We start from the raw sequence: 26,169 nt of genomic DNA on the forward strand, positions 1-26,169 counted from the left end.
TAATTTAAAGCTGGTGGATGCCCTGTTAATTATTCAGATGAGAAGACAATGGGTGCGGCCTTTGAAAAGTATCCTATGAGGTTACTAGTGATGATCGCACGTGAAGACTTCTAGACAGTCTGCATAAAGCTACAGAGGGACATGCATTTATGTCAATATGTTGCTAACTAATGGTCACAATTAAATAATGAGTAATTTGTTCATGTTAGTAGGCTGATACTGACAGAACTTACTGGTAATGCTTGCGTTATTGTGCTGAATATAGAATCGAACAGAATAGAATATTGTTAGAAAAAAATTTGATAGGAAAATTTTTATATAGATTTTTCTTACATAAAATTGATCTCATTAATAAAAAAAGAACAAAGAGTTTAAAAATATATATTTGTGCAAATGAGTGTCGTGCAGTTTGCTGTCAGAATACTAAAATTTAAAACAGCAGAGAATTATCTTCTTATGCCTTATTTGAATGGATATACCAATAAATAAAAATTCTACATAAGTGCAATAATGTTTATGGTGGCTACATCTGTATTCCATAGGCAACAAACACATTTAAACACTTGCACACACACACACACACACACACACACACACACATATATATATATAAAGAAAACACATTTTAAAATGCAGTCATTTAAAAAAAATTGAAAAAAAAAAAACTGCATTTTGAAAAATGCCTTCCACGTGATGAAGAAAATATATTTTTAAAAGACTTCTAGGGCTTATTGTGTGGGCTTTAGTGTTTTTTTTTAATCATAGACCTAATGCATCATTTGCTTGCAAAATGAAGAAAATAGTTTTGTTACCCTGAGGCAAGTTTTAAGCCTTAATCTGAATTCAAATACATTTTAAGGACATTTTAAGGACAAAATGATATTTACAAGGAGGTGGTGATATTTGCTGAAGAACACCAACCCTCACTCCACCCCTAACCTGCTGCTCTCAGATGTGCACAATTTGATTTGTGAGCACTGCATATAGTCACGACTCACGAGCATATCAAACATCCTCACAAGTGTGTTTGACCAGTGTGCTGGTGAATAGATTTGACTAATTTACCCCGGCGCGCGTGGTCAAGCCTGTACGCAGACGTGCGTGCGCGCGTCCGTCGTGTGGGAGGCGCTCGCGCAGTCTGCGGAGGAGACTCTGACCTGAGTCAAACACACGCGGCACATTCAGTTGCAGTACTGACTTTAAACGGCACTTCAGAAATACAGGAAAGAAATAAACAACAACAACAGTTCCGTTCGGTGGACTGAGAGCAAAAGATAGAGGAAAATGTTATGTCTGTGAAGAAGAAACTGTTGAAGAAGAACCCGCTGTTAAACTGGTGAGAAGACGCACACCTTCACGCACAGGTACATTCAGACAAGATTACACTACGAGTTAAGACTTCTCAATGCCAAAATAAGGTTGAACATGTTGAAATGATGACAAAAAGCTAATCAAATGTTCTTTACTACACGATACGAAGCTCTGTTGCTCACCTGCATCACCCTTATCGTTTTATTAAAGCAATTGAAAGATTTGTCTTATCTTTCTGTCAAAATCGGAAAATGTTGTGATTTCCTCAGGTCTCATGTCTGATGCTTCACGATGCAATAGAAAAATATTTTTTTTTCTAAATGGTTCCATAAAGAACATTTAAAAGGAACCTTTATAATCTGAAGGTTCTTCATATTATAAACAGGTAAGAAAGAGATGGTTCTTGAATGGTTCTTTGTGAAGCACCTTTATTTTTAAGAGTGTAGGCTAAAAGTACAGTATGGGTGCCATGATCCATCAGTCATGCAATAGTTACGTGGGAGAAGAAAACAAGTGAATTGTTCTCTAATAAGATCTGGTGCACATCATGAAATCGAGTTAGGACAGATTTGAGATTTCTTTTGATGTCCAACAACCGGTGTCATATTTGATCTGAGAGGATTTGCTCTAAATAGGCTATTGGATTTCAGACTGTTACTTGCACAAAGCTTACACTTACAAAAACAGGCTACCTGAGTTTTAGGAAATAAATCATGACGTCTGTAAAAATATTCCTAGTATCAACACATTTGTAAGCAAGTCAGAGATCTAATTTACAGTACCCAATTTATTTGCCGTTTACAGTACAGTGTCTGTACAGAAGCATTAGCCTGTGTCTTCAGGATGTTGACTACACCTTTAAAATCACAGTTATCATCAAGGGACTGGATGAAACAGTTTAAATACATCTAAATGAAAACCACATCATACATCAGTGTTTTTATCACATCAATGTGTTTTTTTTTTACATTGTTGTTACTTTACCAGAGAGTGAGTGTGTGGTCTAAATGATTCAGCTGAAAGCAATTTCACTGTTTTCTAATCCGCATTAAATCCATACGGAATTCAGTGTGTTCCATTTTTTACTTAGCGGTGAACAAATTGCATTCACCTGAGGATGTAATAGCAACAGTAAGCCACTCAAGCAGTTTTTGTTAAGAGCATTACCAGGCGGTACGTGGCCATTACTGGCATTATTATGAATTGTGTTATAATCAGTGTTGGGGTAATGCATTACAAATATTGTGAGTTATGTAATCAGATTACTTTTTTCAGTAAAGTGGCACATTACTTATTAATTTATAAATAAATGAGCAGTGACTTTGTTTCTCATGTAATGAATGCCAGTCTTGTCCCCATGTTGAGAGACATCATTAGTATTTACTCATCTCACCTGCCGGAAAACAGATTCAGTTTTACTTAAAATGAATAAAAACAATGAAATGCAAACTTGCAGTATTTAAATATATTAAATAGCACAAATATCTTTTATGTATTTAATCCCTTTTTATTAACCAATGTCTTTATTGCTGACATCTGATGATCCAGTTCAACCATGGTAATAAGCAAAAAATTACTTTAGGTAAACTTAACATTTGTTTCATTTTCTTCATTGCTGCAGTCTATTCTTCATGCAACCCAGAACAGCAGCAGAGCTCAAAGGTTTGTTTGAGCTGCACCCTCTACTGTACAGATGGGAATTTACATTTCCTTCAGCCTGAGGCTTATTCGTTTCACTTTTGGGCTTATAAAACAACTTTTCATACAAAAAAATTAACAAGCAAGCCGTGCCCAGATGATAATTTTTTTTGTACAAGTAACACAATCAGTTACTTTTTTAGGGAGCAACTCATTATTGTAACTTACTACTTATAACACTAATTATTATCGATATCACAAATAGCCTACATGTCTCAGAATAAAGAAGGCTTTAAAGAGTTTAATTGTGATTGAATGAGACACTTTCTGACAGTATAATCAGTGATAGCATCCTAAATGCATTGTCTGGATTGGACTGTGCTAATACGCTTTCACTCAGTTACTAAAGTAGGGCAATGATAGCATGTGTTCAGATCTACAGTGCAGTCATAAAATAGATTTGTCGTATGCTATTGGAGGTTTCCTGTGATCTGAAAGAGTTTAGTCACCTTCAACCATCTGGTGCATATTGAAAGCACAATATGAAAAGCTGATGCCAGATCTTTGAAACTGAATATCATTGGACTGATTACAGAATCTGAGGTATATAATCTATTTCACATAAACCCATCCATAAACTATCTATTTGATCAACACAAACTGAGATTACACATTTTAAATGTGCTCTTCCTGTCTTACTGGGTCCAAATAAACTGCAATGTCAAAGGTTTGACTGTAGGAGACTAGGAGGAGTCTGACGTTGCACATCTGTAATTGGTGTCATGAGGAACACATGATGTCTATGAATGAATGAGAGAAGGAAGCACAATGTAGGATGGCGTGGAGTCTGAAACGGAGAGAAATCTTGGGTGCAGTATATCGAACATTGGCTGATATGCTGCAGGTTCATCCGTTACTGTTCAGGTACAGTTACAGGAGGAGAAACCCTGGACGTGTCCCACCGGACTCACTCATGGATCTCACCCTAGACTTACCCTGCAGATGTCCTCGCTGTGAGTAACGGACCAGCCGTTACTTTACTGTTTCATTACTGTTCTTTCTCAAAGAAATAGTTCATCCAGAAATGGAAATTATTTTTACTCACCCTAGAAGTTTTTTTCTCTCTCTCTGAACCTTATTAAATCATATTACAGCTTTGTGTGTAGAACAAAAGACCTACATTTCAGGTTATTCATATGCACAGAGCTATGATTTCACTTCAAAAGCACCAGTTGTGCTTTTATGGCTTTTATTGTATAAATTTTGGAGCATTAATATGTTAAAAACAACTGTAAATTTAATCAAAAATCTAATAATAAAAATATTATTTTGTGTTGCATGGGGAAAAAAATGCAGCATTTGAAATGATTAATGATAGATGTTTAATTTTTGGATGAGTTATTTGAGCTCTTTAATCATTTACTAAAACTGACATGCAAAGGTTGTTCATTGCACTTCATGGTTGGGGAATCATGTATCCATTGTGGTTAGTTTCTACCTGCTGCTTTTTTGAGGTGAAGTATGTGCTACAAAAACACTACAAGCCTCTAGCACTCTCATCTGCTCAAAACCAGCAGTTTTGACCCTTTTAAATGTGACCCACAACATTATTTTGGTGTATGGTTGAGGTTGAAACACAATCTGTATGCTGCTGGATCAAACACTCACAGCTCAAGTCCATACTAACTGGCTTTGACTAATGTAACTATCATAGTTACTAACACGTTGTTCTGTCGACCTTCACCTTTCCACACCTGTGTTCACGGACTGTAACCCAACATATAATAATTATCTTTCTGTGTCTTCAGGTGGTAAGGGCATCTTCAAGATGAACAGCAGCTGGAAGACCACCAAGCTGCTGGGATTGCTGATGTTAGCCAACATCCTCATCTACGTCGTGGTGGAAGTGTCCCGAAGCTACGGGCAGGGCCGAGACATGTACAGGCGAGGGAAACTGACGCCCAAAAAGTTCTGGAAGAAGCCGGAAGTCAGTCTGGCGTTCTGGAATCGTATGCAGGACCGTCTCGATGACATCTACTACCTGCCACTCGCAAACGGCAGCGAGCCCCCTCCGGACTTTCAGGGAATCCCACGTTGGCTGAATCGCACGAGTCCCTGCCAGCCGGACAGCAGGGTGACGTCAGAGATCGAAGACTTTAAGTCGCTACCGCAGCGATTCCAGGACTTCTTGTTGTACATGGGATGCAGGTCGTACCCCTTGATAACGGACGCACCCAACCTGTGTTCTGAACCGCCGTACCTCTTGCTTGCAGTGAAGTCCATTGCGGCACATTTCGACCGACGGCAGGCCATACGGGAATCATGGGGCCGCGCTGGGATCCTCGACGGCCGGCGCATTGTGACGGTGTTCCTACTTGGCAGCATGGCAGCAACGGACCACTTCCCGAACTTGTCGGACATGGTCAAGCACGAAGCGGCGTTGTACGGCGACGTCCTGCAGTGGGATTATCGAGACTCGTTCTTCAATCTCACCTTAAAGGAAGTCCTCTTTCTGGAGTGGTTTGGTACTCATTGCGCTTCTGCTAAGTATGTGTTCAAAGGTGATGACGATGTTTTCGTCAATACGCAGCATATACTGGCTTACCTGGGCAATGTGTCCAAGACACAGGACCTTTTTGTTGGTGATGTGATCGCCAATGCTGGACCACACCGGACCAAACACCTCAAGTATTACATCCCCGAGAGCGTGTTTCGAGGAATTTACCCACCGTACGCCGGAGGCGGAGGCTACCTGTATTCTGGGAATCTGGGACTGCGGTTAAGAACGATCTCGCGTCTGGTCACGTTGTACCCGATAGATGACGTCTACACTGGGATGTGTCTGAAGAGACTGGGACTAGTACCGGAGAAACACATGGGCTTTAAGACCTTTGACATTGAGGAGAAGCACAGAGAGAATCCTTGTGCTTACAAAAGTCTGATTCTGGTCCATCCCAGGAGCCCACAGGACATGATAAAGATCTGGTCTTGGATTAATGACCCAAAAGCGAAATGTTACATTGCGCCTACGACGAAGGGTGCAGTGCGACGCAACAAAAGCAAATAGAAACCATTGACAGTAAAACTGAAGCCCTGTTCTATTATTGATGTACAGCTTACAAAAAAGTGTTCCAAGAACATTTTGCGAATGTTCCCATTAAGTTATAAAAACTCTATTTCTGAATGTTCTGCATTAGCTGCGGTACGGAAATAATGAGAAAATAAAGTGTAGTAAACTGTCAACGCAAACAGTTTTTAAAATTAAGATAATCTAATAGTTTTTCAAATTAAGATAATACATTAAAATAATATGGGAAGAAACACCAGTTTGCAATATCAAGCAGCACAACGAGCTGTTTTGTAAAAATGACACCCATAAAACAAGCCAGACCTATAAAATTTACAAATGGCCGTGCCCGCGCTTATGGGAGAAATAGTGTGGAAAACATTTTTTCTTGCTTACCCAATCATTAAGGGAACATTCCACTGAATCAAATGTCATAGGAATGTTTATTTTTGAATGCTCTTTGAACATTCTAAAAGAAGTTGTAACATTTAAAAAACATTAGATGGAACTTCCAGTTTAAACATTACAGTAAGTTCAGTGAATGAGCTAATGTTTCCGTGCTAACGTTTTGAGATCATCAATAAAGCCCAGAGAACTTTGGACAAATGTTCTACTGTATGAATGTTACTGGAAGAACATTTGAGAGAACCTTGCTAGAACATTCTGAGAACATTCCCTGTCAGCTGGGACATACTTGCAAACATTCTTTCACTTTGATGCAATGAATCACGTTTATTTACTCAAAATGAGTTCTATATGGGTGCACTATGATGCATCTTGACAAAAAATCAGGGTGCATTTTCATAATAGAAAGAGCGAATCAGATGTGTTTGTGTATTTTTATGTTGTTGTTTTAATTTATATGTGCGTGTGAAAGACTATGGCTGAGCTGTTTCTCTTGCATTAAACCTCTATATTCTCAGGAAGCTGCTGTTTGATCATTCTCCAACTACACTATCAGCATCAGGATAGTAATAGAGGTTTTATTACTTTATATTATGTTTGTGCAAGTAAGCTGTGACCTTTGTACCTTTGTTGTATTGCAACATGCTGTAGGACACTTACACCACATGCAGTGAACTAAACCAGTCTCCAAAGTGCAAAGTCAAAATCCAAATCAATTACTGTAAACATCTTCTTTAACTCCATATGGAAGATGAGCACAAAGGATTTCCATGTCATATTTTATGTGAAGTTCAGTAATGTGTTCAATATGAGTGCAAATGTGTGATTATGGATAGAATTAGATAGAACACAGGAAATAGGCTTGATGAGTGAAACTTATCATTCCAGGTAAGCAGTGTTATGTACATATAGCAGGTAATAAAGTTATGTTGATAATTGGAAGTAATTTTGCACTTTTTGTATCACATGGCCCTCACTCATTTTCAAAACTGAGGTCATTTGTTTGAGATTTTATGTTTGTTTTTTTTTTTTTGGGGGGGGGGGGTGATTTTGTTTGATTTTAGTTTGATTTTTTACTTTTATTTTATTATTTGTTATTTTTTACAACAATCTTCACCTGAATAAGCATCGGTTTTTACTGCTATATTATTACCATGTGAAAAGACCTATGCAAAAAAGATAGTTTAGTATTACTAAGCACAAAATGCTACATTTGTATTACTCATGTGAAGATTATTTGCATTAATTGTGCTGCTATATTATGATTCTTTATTACTCATATCATGATCAGCATTTCTCATTCTATTTTTAAAAGTATGCATAATTAGGTTAGGTAAATACTGCTCAGTGTGTAGTAATATGTACACTAGTATTCTATCGTCACAATAAAAAACGGTCATAAGTAGCAGGAGTATATTTGTAGCAATAGCCAAAAAACATTGTATGGGTCAAAATTATAGATTTTTTCTTTTATGCCAAAAAATTATTAGGATATTGAGTAAAGATCATATTCCATGAAGATATTTTGTAAATTTACTACTATAAATATATCAAAACGTAATTTTATATGCATAATATGCTAAGAACCTCATTTTGGACAACTTTACAGGTGATTTTCTCAATATGTAGATTTTTTTTTTTTTTTTTGCACCCTCAGATTTTCAAATAGTTGTATCTCAGCCAAATATTGTCTTATCTTAACAAACCATACATTAATGGAAATCTTAAAAAAAAAAAAAAAGGAAAATAAAAATGACCCACAGGCTATATGACACATTTATGTGTGCGCGCGCCCTCTGTCGGATGACGAGCGAGTCACATGTCATATAAAGCTCGTTCAGGTAAACTTACCTCATTAACTACAGATATAATACAGCTGATGCAGGCCTCTTCCGTTTAGTTTTACAAACAAGCATCTGACAACAGCGTAGAAAGTTCAAGAGCATACATCCAAAATGCCACGGCGGCATTTAATGAGTACATACAGTCTTGTGATATTGATGTACTTGATCGGTTTGACAAGCGGATCTGAGGTGAGTAACTCGTGGCTGCTGGTCATCTGATGCTCTGACCGTTGTGTTTCACTCAATCTCTCTGTTTTTAGCAGATCAACAGATCTGGCGGACAATCATCCGCAGGTAAACAGCTGGAAGTCACATTTACATCAATGCAATCTTCATGACGTACTGTACCTCTTCCTCTTGCTTTAGATTTAACATGTTTATTTGGTGTCCTCGGGTTTTACAACTTTTTAAAGCAAAATTAGCAAGCGTCAGTATGTGTAAACAAAGACCTTTTATAATGCGGAAGAAAGAGAAGGTTTTCGCTAAATCCGTGAAACTTAAAGAAATCATAAAATCAGATTTGATATTTTTTATTATTATTTTAAGTACCTTAAATACTGTTTAAATAACAAATAAATAAAAATCCTAAAAAGATACAAGACACTTTAATACACATTATATATATCGTGCAAGGAGGATAATATTTTATTCAAAATTCATAATTTTTGTTTAGATATCTCATTAGGAGTATTATTATTATTATTTGCATATTTATATAAAAAAATTCTAAATCGTTTTTCTTTTTTAGAAGAATAATTAGATGTTTTGGGGGATAAATATGCTAAAATACATGTCCTCTTATTTCATATTATTAAATCTTTATCTGTATCTATTTTGTAAGAATATATTTATTAATATGATCTATTTGTTATTTTTTATTAATATAAATTTAAATCCCCTGTTTTTTCCTCTCCAATGAAAATATATATATATATATATATATATATATATATATTTTTTTTTTTTTTTTTTTTTGGAGATAAATAGACTAAATATCCTGGCTATCTCATGTCTTATAAAAAATTATAAATTTAATATGATTTGATTTTCTCTTATTTTTATAATTAAAATCACTTGTAATTTTTCCTCCAATAAAAATATGTTGCTATTTTGGTGAAATAAATGGTTTATTATCATTAATATGCTGGTTATTTCATGTCTTCTTATTGAAAGTAATATATTTAAAATGATTTTATTTTCTCTTATTTATCATCCAATGAAAGTATGTATTTTGGGGGATAAACGGATTATTATTATTATACTTCTAAAAAATTTTTTATGTCATTTTAATCTTTATTTTTGGTCATTTATTCACCCTGCAACTTTTCCTCTTCAGTTAAAATGGTTTTATGTTTTGAGGGATGTGTGTGCTGTAAATGTTGTCTCTGGTCAGGTGTAGGCCGCGAGCGATATGCTTTCTTTGCCCTGCGCAGCTGCCATCAAGTCCTCCGCGATGACCACGGTGAGCTCTTCTCCCCTGATTACCTGTGCTCTCACCCCCCCGTGTGGTGCAACTGGACCATCCAGGTGCCTCCTGGGAAGCGTCTGGAGCTCTACCTGGAGGACTTGACTCCTGCGGACGCCTGTCAGCAGAAGAGCGATCAGATCCACCTGGACGAGTCTCCGGCGGCTGCAGGAGGGCAGAGGATCCTGGAGAGGTGCTGGAGGAAGGCCAGGTACACCTCCGTGTCCAACACGGTTCAGGTGGTGCTGCTCATCGACGGGGACCGCCGCGTCCCCTACAGGGGCTTCTACGGACGCTTTAAAGCTTTCAGATCCCATTCTGATACCGTGTATGAAGGTGAGTGACCGTGTGACTGACGGCTTTTTTTAGTTAAGGTTAGAGCACCCTCACTAGTTTAAGAAACCCCCTCAGTGATCTGATTCTGGAGTGTGGTCTGCTGGTGTCACATGACTCTTTGTATTTGACAGACGTTCCTGTAGACGTGATAAAAGCAGAATTAAGAGATGATGAAGATGAAACGATTACAGATTCTCCACCAGCTGTGGAGAGAGATGTCACAGGAGTGAACACACAGACCTCTTCTGCTGGACAGACCAGCTCTGTGAAGTCTGGATCCTCAGTGAGCTCCAGGGATTCATCTCCTGGTTACAACAGTGAAGATGTGCTTGATGATGATGATGATGATGATGAGGCATACTACGATGATCATTTCTTGGCACCGTCACAAGAAAAAGACCCAGAGACCCAACACAACCAACCCAAGAGTGGAGCGGCTCAAATACGACCCAGCTATCAAGCGGCTTACGCAGGGGTCTCAGAGATGACCCTCAGTGCACAGACACGCATGCCACTGGTCAAACCCGCCGCCCGCTCGCTGTCGGCCATGCGCAGGAATGTGGATGCACACTACTCTGGTCAAACAGAGTCTGATGCTGGAGGAGTGAGGAGGGTAAATCTGGGTCAGCAGGGCCATGAGGAAGGTGTTTCCACTGAGAGCAGCGTCACACTACCTCTAATACAACACAAATCAAAAGGTATTTTAACAATTAGAAAGGAAGCCTCTACAGGATGTTGGAATTTTTTTTTTTGCATTGTAAAATTTTATTGAAAATTAAGGACACTTTACCACACAAAATTAGCCTAAAATAGTATTTAAAAAAAAAAAGTTTTTGTTTTATACCATTTCAGTACATTAGTTTCATTGTTTTGCTTGAACATGAGCAGGATCTTAAAAATGGCCCTAAAATAGGATTTATTGTTACTTTGCTCCAATGGGTAATAGTAACAATCTTAAATATTTTTTAATGCTTTAAAAAGTTAATACTACTACTAATGTGATCATTGACTTTTATTTTGTAATCTAATGTAGTATTATGTGATATTGTATGTATTATGTATTGTATTGTTTGCCATTTAATAGTGTTATTTTGTAACCACATCCTGCCCAGGGACTGCAGATGCAAATTAGCTTTATAGCTAACTCTGTCACAACACTGTTGTTGTGCGTTGTCCCTGTACAAATAAACAAATAAATGAAATGAATATTTGTATTATTTTTGCATATGAACCATGCATCTTAATTATCTCTAAGGTTTTCTTGCATTAACCTTTTTCGTTCTACAGAGGAAGCTCTCTACCAGCAAACCTCACGAAATGTCACCCACGACAGGCGTTTTCATGCGGGTGAGATGTGCTTTCAAATGGTTTAACACAACCAAATAATGCAGTAATGAGGTACAGCACACATTCAGATGTCATTTCATGTGTCCAATCAGAGCTCTTGTTCGAGGTGAGCGTCGAGGTAAATCTGGAGCCTGAACATCGTGAAGAATCCTCTTCTCTCAGATCTGCTCTGGAGACCATGGTGAGGCTCAACATTATGATTCCCTTTATAGATTATCAGAATATTGTTGTCAACTGAGCAACTTTTGGGCTCAAAATTGGTTTATAGATACGAGAAGTATTTGGACATCTCTCTCCAGAAAGCATGGACTTCAAAAGAATAAAAAAGTACAAAGCTCACTTCCTAAAGCTAAATAATTGGGTTCTTCTGAAGCAGTCTGCTCACAGGCTTCAATCAATCTGTGTCCAGGCTGAGTTCTGGCGTGTTGTTCATCGTGTGGCTGCAGTTTGAGAAGGTGACTGTAGACCAGCAGACACACGGGGATCTCCAGTCCAGTCTGCAGGGGCTTCAGGGCAGAAGCGTCAAATCCCAAACCTCTGAAATGCAGGGCGTCATTGTATCCGTCTCTAGTGAAGGTGCTTTCAGATCACACACACACTGATTTGTCCCGTGGTCTTTCAGGTTCCTCTGTATTTACAGAAATGGTGCTCTGAGCACATGCCGGCCAAAGACACACCTCTCTCTCACACACACACACACACACACACTGCAGGACTATTGCTGTATCGGGACCTTACTACGGTAAAGAGTTTAACCAAAGGTCAACCGGGCGCCAATTTCATAGACTGCTTAAATCACTTTAATTTTATTTCTTAGTATAGTGTTGTTGTTGTGTTTTTTTTTTTTTTTTTTTTTTTTTTAAGTTTTTTTCTTATTTTGATATTTTAGTAATTTTGTTGTGTATTTGTCATTGGTTTTTTTTTTATGTCTAGGTAGTTTTAGTTAGTTATCTTCGTACTTAATGACTGTGTTTTAAAATAACGCTATGTCCACATTTATTACAGCATGTATTATGGTTGTTTTTTTTGCGGTCTTTAACTTTATTTCTAACATTGATTTGATGGAGTATACCACTACTTAAAATGTTATTTAAATTTAATATTTTATATATATATATATATATATATATATATATATATATATATATATATATATATATATACTGGAGTCTCAAGATTCTATATTTAGTGACTGTTTTATGATATAAATAATATTGTGACAAATTGATAAATTTGTGACTGGTAAATGCATTAAATATTCAGAGGAGTTTGGATGTCACCCAGTGGCTGTTTTTGGTATAGCACCTAAACAAGGTCTTATATCCTTTGTGATATAAACTTCAAATTTGAAACAACTTTGTTACACAGAAATTTCATTTTATAGCAACTTCTGGTTCCAAAATATCTTGTAAAAATACAATATTTTGTCAAATATTTTATATAAAATAAAAGGGTGTGTTTGTGTGTGTTTGAACAGAGATCAATGAGTGTGAGACACAGATGGCGGTGTGTGACGCTCACGCGGAGTGTGTGAATCAGTTTGGATCATACTCCTGTCGCTGCATCCATGGTTATCATGAGGTTCCTCACGGGCCGGGAGCCAGAGTTTGTGTGGCGTCTGCTGAACCTGGTAAGAGACATCTGTGGGAGAGTTCAGACAGCGCTCTCATATCACTTTAAAAGGATTGTTAATCCAAAAAATTATTTATTCCATTGTTGTCTCCACTCACTTTCTAGAGTGTAGTTGGACATCATCATCTCCCAGAATCCTCAGGGGCGTTTACGCCAGCATCGGCCTGATCACGTTGCTCATCATGCTGTTCCTGTTGGTGCTGTTTCTTCTGTATCATCGATACTATAGAGGCTCGTTCCTTCCTCGCTGTCAGAAATCAAGCGCTAGGAGTGTCGTGGACACCGCTGCCAGTCATGATGACAACAATAACACAGGAAGTGATGGTAGTGGTGCCAACCCCTCCATATTCCCCCCTCCACATCCATCCATGAGGATGGGCAAAGACGGCCTCCGCTCTCTGGACCTGCCTTTATTAGGCTTCAGCTCTCTGGTGCCTCCGGATGGATTCAGGAGTAAAGTACCTGCAGAGAAACAACAGTTCTGACTGTTTCACACTGTTACTGTTGTCTGTCACTAAATACACTGCACCTCACCGAGTGTGTCTTATCTGTATTAGTGAGTCCTTTATTTCCCTGCTGCTTTGTATATTTATTTTCTGTTATTTTATGATTTGAGTTTTTTTGGACAAAAAAAACGCCTTATTTATTTTTTGGTCTGGTCTTGTATTTTTGTTCAGAGAAGGTTTCTCACTCTTAAAAATAGAACTGAACCGAACTCAAAAGCACTTTGTGTACTTTGTGGTTTTATCCAGCTAAATGTGTTTGTAAAAGACAACATTGAGTGTGTTTGACGGAAGGCCAATAGGTTTAAAGGACATTGGGATCCTACAGGCATGAGAATAAACGTAGATGTATCATAAAAACATTTTTTTTACTAAAACATTTGGACAAGCCGTGGAAATCTGCAGTGAATATCCACCTTAGTTTAGTATAAGCAAGAAACTTCCGGTGTCAATCGCTTCTGTACAAAAAGTTTCAAACTCCAACCTTATTACCATAATCATAAACTGGTTTGTAGCATGGTTTTAACATTTACTGTACTGTTTAACCTTAGCTGCTAAAGAATCAGAAGTCTTGCACATTCACAGGATATTGCTTCAGCGATGTGTTGTAAATTAATTTAGGTATGCTCAGCTCTTTTTTTTTTTTTTTTTTTTTTTTTTTTTTTTTTTTATAAATGTATCCTAAACATAAAAAAAAAATTTGAGAAATTTTCTCATTACTAGCAACAATTATTTATTTATTTTCTTTTATCGAAGCAAAGATAAAAAAATTATTACAGCGAAGGCAAAATGCTTGGAAATTTTATTTTTCTTTATTTTTAAGTCAATTTAACCATAATATTTCTCCTCCCTGCACTTTCTGCCAAGAGGAGGAAGAATCTATTTCACATTTATTCTATATCTGTTATTATTGTAAACTATTCTGGCGTCAAATATCAGCTTCTCTGTTTCTTGTGTTTCTCCAGCTCATGTTCCGTCAGTAAGGTTCTTTTTCCATTCTGATATTTCTCACAATAATGATGTCTTAACCTTTATGTGATGGGTAAATACCAAATCCACAAAGCTAGAAAGGCTACCTTAAATTTAAACCAGCTGCAAAATATTAGCTTCTGATCTACATAGCTATTGTTGTCAAAACGTTAACAAAATCACCTCCAATAAAAAAAAGCTTGGAGGACATTACAGAAAGTAAATTGCGATTTTTTTTTTCTTTCCTTTTCTCTGTCCTTTATATTCCCACATATTTTATAATAATAATCAAATTATTAATCGCATCCAAAATAAGTGTTTGTTTACAAACTATATGTAGGCCTATGTGCACTGTTTATTATGTATAGCCTATATAAATACGCACACATATGCCTACAGTAGCTATATATTTAGAAAATATTTGCATATATACATTTCCCTTGTCAAAAAATCCTATTGGAATTTCACTTTGTCCTATTGGATCCTACTGGATTCTTAAAATCCTATTGGACATTCTGATTGATTTTAATGGAATTTCACAATTGTCCTATTGGATCCTACTGGATTCTTAAAATCCTATTGGACGTTCTAATTGATTTTAATGGAATATAACTTTGTCCTATTGGATCCTACTGGATTCTTAAAATCCTATTGGACATTCTGATTGATTTTAATGTAATTTCACTTTGTCCTGTAGGATTTTATTTGATGTTTAGAATCTTATTGGACATTGTGTTTAATTTAATGGGATTTAATTTTTTCATGTGATCTTTTATTGATTTGTATTGGACATTGTGATTTTTAAATGGAAATTCACTTTGTCCTGTAGGATCTTATTTGAATTACTTTTTAAGAGTAACTTAACTTTTTTAGAGTAGCACTGTGTGTGTGTGTGTGTGTGTGTGTGTGTGTGTGTGTATTTGTAACCCATAAAAATGCAGCCTATACACACATGAATAAGTTAAAATGTATTACATGTGACTAAGAATTCATAGAAACATAAACATCTATAATGGTATTTTCGTGACGCTTCCCCTTTAAGAAATCCGAACGTAGTAGTGCGCGTGACACTGTAGCGTGCATAATTTGAACGGTAACGGTCAGGTGAGGAAGCTGAGAAATCGAGTGATTAACGTTGTTAAAAACTTGTTAAAAATGTATTTAAAGTCTCTAAAAGGAAGAAATAATGATACTTATCTGAGCTGCATCCCAAACGAACCATTTTGGGTGAAGTAATAATATCTGTTTCTGAGTTGTTGATCTAGTTACTGTACGTTATCTGCTGTTTGCCATTACATAGCAAAAGCTAATTTAACAACTGATATTAATGAAATATTAATGTATGCCATTTATAATAAAATGTAATTGTATAAAACACTGAAGTAGCGAGTACAAAATGCCTGTTCTGCCACCATGTTGAGCGTTTTGAATTGTGCTTTACGGTTTTGTGTAGCGCTTTATTTGTATTGATGGATTAATATGTTCTGTTGTGCAGGTTAGGTTTTATGTTCCAGTTAAAAAGTTTGACATGATACAGTTCCCCCGTGATATTTGTGTGTACATGAAGACACCCGAAGACACGCATGACAAGAGAATAGATGGCGAATAGATGGCGTCTTCCGTTATTACTGTCAATCGAAGCAATGAGTCCAGAAAAATTTAGCAGATTTACCTGCGTAATATTTAACACTCGCGTTTGTCATTTCTGAAATGGTAAATGTGGACGTTTGGTCCTCTTAGATAAACAAAGATTTTCTTCAAATTGTGAATAGATTTTGTAGAGAAGCTGAGAAAAGTGCTCTCCCCTTAAAGCACAGTACGACTCGAAATGACTGAGCTGGCTTATCTAAAACCAGGAAGTAATCGTGCATGTGTTCATTTGACAGAGCATTAGTGATTGCTTTGGAATATATTTGATACAATATTTTTCAGTTTTTTTTCTCTGTTTTTACATTACACACAAATAGTACTTTATTACATGAAATGAACAGTTAAATTACCTTTGAGGTGTATTATAGTTACAATATCATATTCTACATATTGTTTGATGTTTTATTGTTCTGTGTTTTGATGTGATTGTATTTGCTATTATTATTATTATTATTATTATTATTGTTACAGTAAAGTGTTATTTTTATATTCAACTTCTGCTCTCCTGTATACACTTTATATGTTCCTCCTCACTCTAGATATGTTCCTCCCTTTGGGTCTAGAACTGGTTTAGTGTATATTTACAGTATTGTTCAAAATAATAGCAGTACAATGTGACTAACCAGAATAATCAAGGTTTTTAGTATATTTTTTATTGCTACGTGGCAAACAAGTTACCAGTAGGTTCAGTAGATTGTCAGAAAACAAACAAGACCCAGCATTCATGATATGCACGCTCTTAAGGCTGTGCAATTGGGCAATTAGTTGAAAGGGGTGTGTTCAAAAAAATAGCAGTGTCTACCTTTGACTGTACAAACTCAAAACTATTTTGTACAAACATTTTTTTTTTCTGGGATTTAGCAATCCTGTGAATCACTAAACTAATATTTAGTTGTATGACCACAGTTTTTTAAAACTGCTTGACATCTGTGTGGCATGGAGTCAACCAACTTGTGGCACCTCTCAGCTGTTATTCCACTCCATGATTCTTTAACAACATTCCACAATTCATTCACATTTCTTGGTTTTGCTTCAGAAACAGCATTTTTGATATCACCCCACAAGTTCTCAATTGGATTAAGGTCTGGAGATTGGGCTGGCCACTCCATAACATTAATTTTGTTGGTTTGGAACCAAGACTTTGCCCGTTTACTAGTGTGTTTTGGGTCATTGTCTTGTTGAAACAACCATTTCAAGGGCATGTCCTCTTCAGCATAGGGCAACATGACCTCTTCAAGTATTTTAACATATGCAAACTGATCCATGATCCCTGGTATGCGATAAATAGGCCCAACACCATAGTAGGAGAAACATGCCCATATCATGATGCTTGCACCTCCATGCTTCACTGTCTTCACTGTGTACTGTGGCTTGAATTCAGAGTTTGGGGGTCGTCTCACAAACTGCCTGTGGCCCTTGGACCCAAAAAGAACAATTTTACTCTCATCAGTCCACAAAATGTTCCTCCATTTCTCTTTAGGCCAGTTGATGTGTTCTTTGGCAAATTGTAACCTCTTCTGCACATGCCTTTTTTTTAACAGAGGGACTTTGCGGGGGATTCTTGAAAATAGATTAGCTTCACACAGACGTCTTCTAACTGTCACAGTACTTACAGGTAACTCCAGACTGTCTTTGATCATCCTGGAGGTGATCATTGGCTGAGCCTTTGCCATTCTGGTTATTCTTCTATCCATTTTGATGGTTGTCTTCCGTTTTCTTCCACGTCTCTCTGGTTTTGCTCTCCATTTTAAGGCATTGGAGATCATTTTAGCTGAACAGCCTATCATTTTTGCACCTCTTTATAGGTTTTCCCCTCTCTAATCAACTTTTTAATCAAAGTACGCGGTTCTTCTGAACAATGTCTTGAACGACCCATTTTCCTCAGCTTTCAAATGCATGTTCAACAAGTGTTGGCTTCATCCTTAAATAGGGGCCACCTGATTCACACCTGTTTCTTCACAAAATTGATGACCTCAGTGATTGAATGCCACACTGCTATTTTTTTGAACACACCCCTTTCAACTAATTCAACTAATTGCCCAATTGCACAGCCTTAAGAGCTTGCATATCATGAATGCTGGGTCTCATTTGTTTTCTGAGAATCTACTGAACCTACTGGTAACTTGTTTGCCACGTAGCAATAAAAAAATATACGAAAAACCTTGATTATTCTGGTTAGTCACATTGTACTGCTATTATTTTGAACAATACTGTACATGGGAAGCACAAGTGCTACATATTGTGTGTGTGTGATCAATCCACTATCAGTCCCTTAGAAATTTTGGCACTAATGCTGTATTGCTGCACAAATCACCTCTTATGTTTTTTTACAATGTTACTGAAGGTCGTGTAATGTACAATGAACAATGTCTACATCAGGGTGAGTTTAGGCAAACTGCAAGTACTATTTGTTCATAAAACAAATACAATAGAAAAGTGTACCTTTAGAATAAAAAAAAAAAAATCCACATAACCAGTCACCCAACTGGATCCCATTAAAATCCTATAGGAATGATCCTACAGGATATTTATGTCTTGTCCTACAAGACTATTCCTATCAGAATCCTGTAGGAACGGTTCCAAAATATGATAGAAAATCCAATTAGAATCCTGTACAGTTTTCTTATTGGAATCCTTTAGGATTTTTTGACAAGGGTTATATGTAAACAAATGCGATTAATCATTTAACAGCACTAGTCTTGTGATTAATAACCATAGGCTAGTAAATGTTATGTTCAGCTCTAAAAATGTATAGCTTTCTGAAAGGCTTTAAAATTAAAAGGATTAAGAAGCCCGTAAATTCGTTTTTTAGACAAGATAAGCATATTGTTTATTTATATCCCATTTAGGGCCAACCATATCTAACGTTGTGTTTGTCAGGTACTGCTACGAACATGTACTTCTGTCTATAACCTAATCTAAATTAATACAAATACATTTTGACAGTGTTGGGGAACTTGAAAGGCATCGAAAAAGTGTTTTGTCAGAGAAAAGCGGCCCTCTGGGGATCATGTTCAGTTCTTCTGCGCATGCGCACAAACACGAATCATTTCCGGGCGACGAGGCTGCTGGTGAGTGCGATTCATACAGTTATTAGACATAAATTTTAGCACATAATATTAAATGCCAGAAAAAACGGGCGAGCCAACTGAATAAACATTTGTAGCGTCACGTGAAATGCGTCACCAGTTGAATTATTTGATAATTAATGGTGGATTTCGATGTTTCGCGAACAACCTGTTGTGTTGTGCAGCTGATGTCTTAAGGCATCGTTTTGGCTTATGATTAAGCTGCATCTGTCATCTAATTTGACTAGTCTGTGTGCTTTGGTGGTGGACAGAGTGTAAACCGAGTCCAGCACTGATCTTATCTGTTAGAGATTACTAATAATGCTTGTTCCTAGCAGACTTCACACAGTACAGGGTTAATCTGGACTCAGTAAAGTCTGCATTACTGATGTGCAGCTCTAAAGCCAGTGTTGAGCTGTATGCATCTAAGAAAACACACGGGAAGTGTCCGTCTTGTGTGTGTTGTGTCCCTGTTGCATGCATAATCATGCATTTTTGACTGATGCTGTTTGTGTTTCAGAGGATGCTGGGGTATATCTGGCAGTGTTTCTATTCCTCATGTCTGCGCTTCTGGCTGAAATGGTTCCTCCGGCTGGTCACAGGAAGATGCGAGCTGCAGCGTATTTGTGCCCGATGCAAAGCTGGAGCGCTGAGGACGGCACAGATAGGTGAGGATCATCATATGTGGACTACATCTGTGTATACCTATAAATATATTCACTTATTGGAGAACAGTTAAAGAATCATTTAACCAGTTATTTTGGGAGGCTGAATTCTTCAAGACTGCATTTGAGTTGTCATGCATCACTTTTGCAAACCTCTCATTGTTTTTCTTGTAGAGTATTCCCTGAAGTGCTCTAAAAGCAAGGTAAGTGTGATGATGATTTCTGTCTGCTTCAGTATTTTCTTATCTGAGCTAAACATTAATGTTGACCAGATTCTTCGCTCGAGACCAATCGATCTGACGGGTAAACCTCGTTCTCTGCTGTGTGTTTGCGTTTGATCAGGTGTTGCGAGCAGCTTTATCTCTGAAGGAGAATGATTTGGATGAGCATCTGGCTCAAATAATCCAGGAGAAGAGAATCAAGGAGCAGAAAGATCCTACGTGAGGCTCTCTTTAAGATTGCATTACCTTCATTCAGTTGGGAAAAAATAAACTTGAACATTTTTCAACCTTTTTCTGCAACAGTGAAACATTGATATTGAGAGACATAATTTTATATATATATATATATATATATATATATATATATATATATATAATACAGATAGATAGATATAATTTATATATATATATATATATATATATATATATATATATATATATATATATATATATATATATATATATATATATATATATATTTTTTTTTTATATAATAATAATATTTTATATTATAATATATTTTTATATTGCATCAGAATATTAAAATACACATGCCATTACATTATGTAAACAGTCCCAATTAAAAACATCCAAACATAATATTATGATTTATTTAAGATTACTAATAATGTAGAAATCTTGTAAAAAAAAAAAACAGTATCAGTTTTCTCCAATTAAAATAAAACCTAAATATATATATATAGAATATTATTACAATGCTTTTATAAATTAAATATTATTAATAAATATTATAAACGATTAATCACATCCAAAATATAAGTTTTTGTGTGCATAATATGTATGTAATGTGTATATTTATTATATATATTTAAAGACACACTCATGCATGTATGTATTAAATATGTAATGCTTATATATATATATATATATATATATATATATATATAAAATATAAATTATCTGAATATAACTATATAAATGTAAATATTTTCTAAATATATACTGTATGTGTGTCTTTAAATATACATAATAAATATACACAGTAAACAATCATTATGCACACATAAACTTTTATTTTGGATGCGATTAATCATTTGACAGCAGTAAAATAAATGCATTAGTACTTGAATGAACATTAATACTAAAAGTGAATTACTTCACATTGAATTGCTTCACAGTTTTTGTTTTCAAGGTTGATCATTGTTTTATTTTTAGCATGTATTCAAGATCTGCAGTTTCACAGGCAGAAATCTCTCTTGCAGGTTTAAGGTGAACCTCCGTCAGTGTTTGCTTCAAATCAACGGATACAGCGAGTTGTTTGAGGAGGTGGAGGACCTGAGAAAACAAGTGTTTGACTCCGAAAATGAAGAACATGAGAACATGCTTCTGAAGGTGAGTGATCTCTCGTTTTTAGGATCATTTTCAGATGACTGAGCTGCAGAGGTTCTGAGCTGTGTTTGTTTTCTGTCAGTTGTGGGATCTGTTAATGCCGTCAGAGAAGCTGGAGTCGAGGGTCACTAAGCAGTGGGGAAACATTGGTTTCCAGGGCGAGGATCCCAAGACGGATTTCAGAGGGATGGGGATGCTGGGACTCACGAACCTCCTGTGAGTGCAGCGTCTCTGCTTCTGAGAAGATGACGCTTCATTGTTTCCCAGATGCGTTTAAGTTCAGGTTTTTCTTTCTTTGTGCAGTTTTTTCAGTGAGAATCACCCAGATGCGGCCCGACAGGTCCTGTCACACGCCAGTCACCCCAGACTAGGGTGAGTGCTCACGGGTTTGGGTCATGTTTAGTGATTCTTGGCATCTTAACTGATCAAATGAGTAAATATGCTCTCATCATAGCATGCTCTGTGTTGTTGCAGGTACTCGTATGCCATCGTGGGCATCAATCTGACAGAGATGGCATACAGCTTAATGAAGAGTGATGCTCTGAAGCCTCATTTCTACAACACAGTCTCTGGAAAACCCCAAATGCAACACTTCCATCATTTCTACTGTGAGTAAAAAAAACAAAACAAAAAAACAATACATATATATTATATATTTGTGCTGTCAAACTATTAATCGCAATCCAAAATAGTTTTTGTTTACATAATATATCTGTGTGTACTGTACTGTATATATTTATTGTGTATATATCAATACAAACACATACAGTATATATTTAGAAAATATTGAGATGTGTATATATTTATATTCATATAATTGAGATTATATATAATATATAAACATAACATGTTTTTCTTGAATATATGCATGTGTGTGTTTATATATGCATAATAAATACACAGTACATGTCGATATATTATGCAAACAAAAACTTGTATTTTGTATGCAGCTTATCATTTGACAGCACTTATATATAGATATAAAATGTCTAAATAATTTTTTATATAATAAAATTAAATATTATTATTATTATTATTTTTTTTTAGAAATAAGTATGAAGAGCAAAGAGTCTCACAAAACCTGGGATGATCATAGTTCCATCATATTCAATTCCAAAATAATTAAATAAAAATTACATTTAGGTTAAGGAAAGTAAAACCAAATTTTAGGACAGTGCAGATTTTTGCCACCATTTTTTTTTATTAATAATAGTTAGTATTCAATATCAAATATATTAAAATATTGTTTTGTTATTATTCATTTGTTGTTATTTATTATTGAAATTAATAATAATAATATATTTAAAAGTTATTGTTATACTGAACTTTTTTTTTTTTGTATCTTTATTTATATTGCAGTATATTACAGTAAATACTACATTAAAGGTCCCCAAATAGGTTTACTTTTCTTTATGTAAAATGTAATCTATTTTTTAAAAATTTTTCCATGTCATGTTGGCAGGTTACCTGGCTTACGAGTTTGACAAGTTCTGGTTGGAAGAGGAGCCGGAGAGCATCATGGAGTTCAATCGCTACAGGGAGAAGTTCCACGACAAGGTCAAAGGTCAGCTTCAGAAGCCTGAGGTCAAACTCATCATGACTGTGGACCAGGAGAAGTGATTCCAGCAGGAACCCGCAACAGTTGATTTTCTTTTCTTTTTCCATTGACTTCACAATAGTTTTTAGTTGGGAAATGTACAACGTGCATGAAACTTTATTTGAATATTAATAATTAAACAACTGTTTAAACTGTACATCAAGGGTACATAGCTGGTTGTTTAGCTACATTGACCTATTAGGGGAAAAGACTTACACTAAGTATTACTAATAATACTTTCAAAGTGATGTTTAAAACTCTCCAGTGAACAGATTGGAATCCTCCACACTTGAGTGTTTTGGTCGTGGTCATGTGACTTCCTGTTTCTTCATGTTTACCCATCTCAGGAAGTTGACGTTTATGTTCACAAGATGTTAGGAAGTTGTTTATTCTTCTGTATGCAGATGATTCGACCTCTTTGCATGTTAAAGTGTGTTTAAGTTGTATTAAACCCCGCAGCCGTCATGCCTATAACGAGTATTTAATAACTAATCTGTTTTGTGAATATTGTTATTCAGACCTCAACTCAATTCCAAAGGACAGCATTCGTGTGCACAAATGTCATGTGACACTGTGTCGTTGTCTTATTTATAAACGGTGTTTGCTTTTGAAGATGTAACTTTTTATTCCTGATTAATTTTATAGTGTTGGACACATACCTAATGCTGAAGAATAAAATTAGCGACTGAATATTGAAATACAGTTTTTGAATCTTTTCATTAGAGGTTTACAATAAAAATAAATTTTTTCGTAAAATAATGGATTTTTCTGAAGTGGGTCATTTGAATTCTATAAATGCATTGAATGTTTTCAGATTTAAGGTCCAAATGAATGCATACGTTTTCCGTCTTATAATTGGTCACTACTTTTAATAATTTTGTCACCTTTTTGGCCTTACTATTTCATTTTAATTTATTCTGTGAATTTGTACAAATATTTTTGTTGTATTTCCTAGACAAATATGATCACGAAATCTGCATGCATGGTAACCTGTCTAATGCATGATTCCATAAATATTGAATTCAGTCATTTGAACTTTTTCCTTAAATTTATCAAGATCATTTGAAAATGTTTTGAAGTTAGATGCATGTGCATATTTTAAAATAAACGTTTTTCATATAAAATAAAATTAATATGGTCATAAAATCTAGGCATCAGCAAAATGCTGTTTAAACATAATAATGTTGCATGTCACAAAAACAAGGGTTATAATTTTAAATGTTTACATTTTCTTGAACATCTGTGTGAATAATGCACCATACTCTAAACATTTAACCTGTTAAATGTCACCCCGTCCCGTATACGGGACGCCTACGTTGACTATACTATATTACAATCAAATCTAATCTAATTTTGACAAACTATATATCGTTGGAAAGGTCTAAGACTCCCAAATATATATTTTACCAATATGTTTTGTTAAAAATTATGTAGGAAAAGTAATAGATGAATTTATGACAAGAGTGCACCCTCAGAAATCTACATTACAAAAGGAGCTTTGACCTTTGTTTAAAAAAAATACTTCCTCGTTGCCTTTTTCTCTATCACATTTTAGAAATCATCAGAAGTTATATATCACTTGAAAGCATAAAATCTCAAAATTCATCCTTCAAACGCATTTTAAAATCAGACATTGCATTACCATGTAAATGGCACATCTAAATCATGTTACAAAATGTTTTCAGTCATGAATTATAAAAATTTAGGTTTGTATCATGCACATTCATGTCTATCTTCAAAAACATGAGTGACAGTTATCAGGTTAAATACTGAATTTAATAATTGGTACTTAAACATATTTGTATCAGTAAACCATTTAAAGATGGATTTATGATGGATATGTTTTTGAAAATAAATTCACATAACTACCACTACATGCATAAGCAAAATGCTTTTTCAAGTTATTAATTTGCACATCACAAAGTTTTTTAATGCATGGTACCATAAATATTTAAATGTTAAAGTAAATCATTTGTAAGTACACAACCTAAGTCCACAAAGACATCCAAGAGTAGTTCAAAGGTGTTTTATTGAAGCATACAGTGTGTGCTTATCTTTATTAGTTTCCAGTTATGAGGCAATCTCATTCTCTAGGTCATCCCAGGGTTATGTGATGGATATTCAGGATTAAATAGACATTAAGGTAAATAGCTGCTTTAAAAAAAAACATTAATTGCTTAAAAAATGAAGAAATATAAATATTACATAAACATTATGTACATTAAGATATCAAGGGGGTTCAGAAGATCCTTTCGTTTCATTGTGTGCGTTGTATGATTAGTCGTTGTATTGAGCAGCTGTTCTTTATAGTGATTGAGAAAGGATGACAGTCATGATCTGGTTCTGATGTTTCCAGCAGATTCTCACTGATGCATCCCCTTCTGTTGACTACTGAACTTCCAGAGCGGAAGAGTGAAACTAAAGCTGCTCCTGTTCTCGTCCTGTCAGAGGAGCATGAACATCCGCTGTTAATCTGAGCATCTGAGGTGAAGATCTAGGAGGTGGCCTCGATTCTGCTCCTAGACATCATCATGGCCCGCTTGAGCTGCTCGAACGACACGAACATCACCACGTTCCAGGAGCCCAGCCGCAGGAAAGACGGAACAAACCTGAAGAAGAAACACACCAACGCTTAGAGATCATTTCAGGCGTGACACGTTATTAAAGTTTGTTTCATTTAACTGCATTAACTGTGACCCTGGAGCACAAAAACAGTCATTTGTAGCAGTATGGTTCAAAATGATCAGTTTTCCAATCATTAGGATATTAAGTAAAGATGACGTTCCATGAAGATATTTTGTAAATTTCCTACCGTAAAATATATCAAAAGTGAATTTTTGATTAGTAATATGCAATGCTAAGGACTTCATTTGAACAACTTTAAAACTGTTTGTTCTCAATATTTAGATTACAGGTTTTCAAATAGCTGTATCTCGTTCAAATGTTTCCTATCCTAACAAATCATACATCAATGGAAAGCTTATTTATTCAGATTTCTGATGATGTATAAATCTCAATTTCAAAAAGTGAACCCTTATGACTGGTTTTGTGGTCCAGGGTCACAATTTACACTTTATCGTTCAGAATATGTGGTGCTCACC

The 26,169-nt window shown here is 35.7% G+C and overlaps 4 protein-coding genes across 4 annotated transcripts in view; 3 read left to right on the forward strand and 1 right to left on the reverse strand.

Moving 5' to 3' along the window:
- Positions 1-1,282: 1,282 nt before the first annotated feature.
- LOC113076681 (N-acetyllactosaminide beta-1,3-N-acetylglucosaminyltransferase 2-like) lies at positions 1,283-6,199 on the forward strand. The gene is made up of 2 exons (XM_026249364.1): positions 1,283-1,364; positions 4,758-6,199. Exon 2 carries the CDS (start codon positions 4,778-4,780, stop codon positions 6,014-6,016), a length of 1,239 nt encoding a protein of 412 aa, XP_026105149.1. The 5' UTR covers positions 1,283-1,364; positions 4,758-4,777; the 3' UTR covers positions 6,017-6,199.
- A 1,969-nt stretch (positions 6,200-8,168) lies between these two features.
- Positions 8,169-13,530, forward strand: LOC113076694 (uncharacterized). Its single transcript, XM_026249376.1, has 10 exons — positions 8,169-8,454; positions 8,529-8,559; positions 9,659-10,066; positions 10,210-10,764; positions 11,354-11,413; positions 11,506-11,594; positions 11,682-11,740; positions 11,823-11,989; positions 12,891-13,043; positions 13,151-13,530. Exons 1-10 carry the CDS (start codon positions 8,377-8,379, stop codon positions 13,528-13,530), a joined length of 1,980 nt encoding a protein of 659 aa, XP_026105161.1. The 5' UTR covers positions 8,169-8,376.
- A 5,631-nt stretch (positions 13,531-19,161) lies between these two features.
- LOC113076714 (ELMO domain-containing protein 2-like) lies at positions 19,162-23,766 on the forward strand. The gene is made up of 9 exons (XM_026249405.1): positions 19,162-19,238; positions 19,756-19,903; positions 20,075-20,103; positions 20,243-20,340; positions 21,345-21,474; positions 21,554-21,687; positions 21,775-21,843; positions 21,946-22,079; positions 22,934-23,766. The coding sequence occupies exons 1-9, from the start codon at positions 19,197-19,199 to the stop codon at positions 23,089-23,091; spliced, it is 942 nt and encodes a 313-aa protein (XP_026105190.1). The 5' UTR covers positions 19,162-19,196; the 3' UTR covers positions 23,092-23,766.
- Positions 23,767-25,319: 1,553 nt separating this feature from the next.
- LOC113076715 (mitochondrial uncoupling protein 2-like) overlaps positions 25,320-26,169 on the reverse strand; it is a 7,007-nt gene continuing 6,157 nt past the window's right edge. Inside the window, exons 6-7 of the mRNA XM_026249406.1 lie at position 26,169; positions 25,320-25,677 (exon numbers count right to left, since the gene is read on the reverse strand). The exon at position 26,169 is cut by the window's right edge and continues 180 nt beyond it. Of these exons, the coding sequence (XP_026105191.1) occupies positions 25,563-25,677; position 26,169 (116 nt within the window). The 3' untranslated portion in view covers positions 25,320-25,562. The remainder of the gene's footprint in view (positions 25,678-26,168) is intronic.

The sequence above is a fragment of the Carassius auratus genome, unplaced genomic scaffold (assembly GCF_003368295.1).
Source record: "Carassius auratus strain Wakin unplaced genomic scaffold, ASM336829v1 scaf_tig00021008, whole genome shotgun sequence".
Taxonomy (NCBI): domain Eukaryota; kingdom Metazoa; phylum Chordata; class Actinopteri; order Cypriniformes; family Cyprinidae; genus Carassius; species Carassius auratus.

What these genes read in the sequence shown, in the direction of transcription:
- LOC113076714 (XM_026249405.1), top strand. Translation starts at nt 19,197, where the DNA reads ATGCGCACAAACACGAATCATTTCCGGGCGACGAGGCTGCTG. An exon ending in GCTGAGGACGGCACAGATAG is followed by an intron (nt 19,904 to 20,074) that starts GTGAGGATCATC and finishes TTTTTCTTGTAG; the next exon opens with AGTATTCCCTGAAGTGCTCT. An exon ending in AAGGAGCAGAAAGATCCTAC is followed by an intron (nt 20,341 to 21,344) that starts GTGAGGCTCTCT and finishes TCTCTCTTGCAG; the next exon opens with GTTTAAGGTGAACCTCCGTC.
- LOC113076694 (XM_026249376.1), top strand. Translation starts at nt 8,377, where the DNA reads ATGCCACGGCGGCATTTAATGAGTACATACAGTCTTGTGATATTGATG. An exon ending in TTCTGATACCGTGTATGAAG is followed by an intron (nt 10,067 to 10,209) that starts GTGAGTGACCGT and finishes ACGTTCCTGTAG; the next exon opens with ACGTGATAAAAGCAGAATTA. An exon ending in AATACAACACAAATCAAAAG is followed by an intron (nt 10,765 to 11,353) that starts GTATTTTAACAA and finishes TTCGTTCTACAG; the next exon opens with AGGAAGCTCTCTACCAGCAA.
- LOC113076681 (XM_026249364.1), top strand. Translation starts at nt 4,778, where the DNA reads ATGAACAGCAGCTGGAAGACCACCAAGCTGCTGGGATTGCTGATGTTA.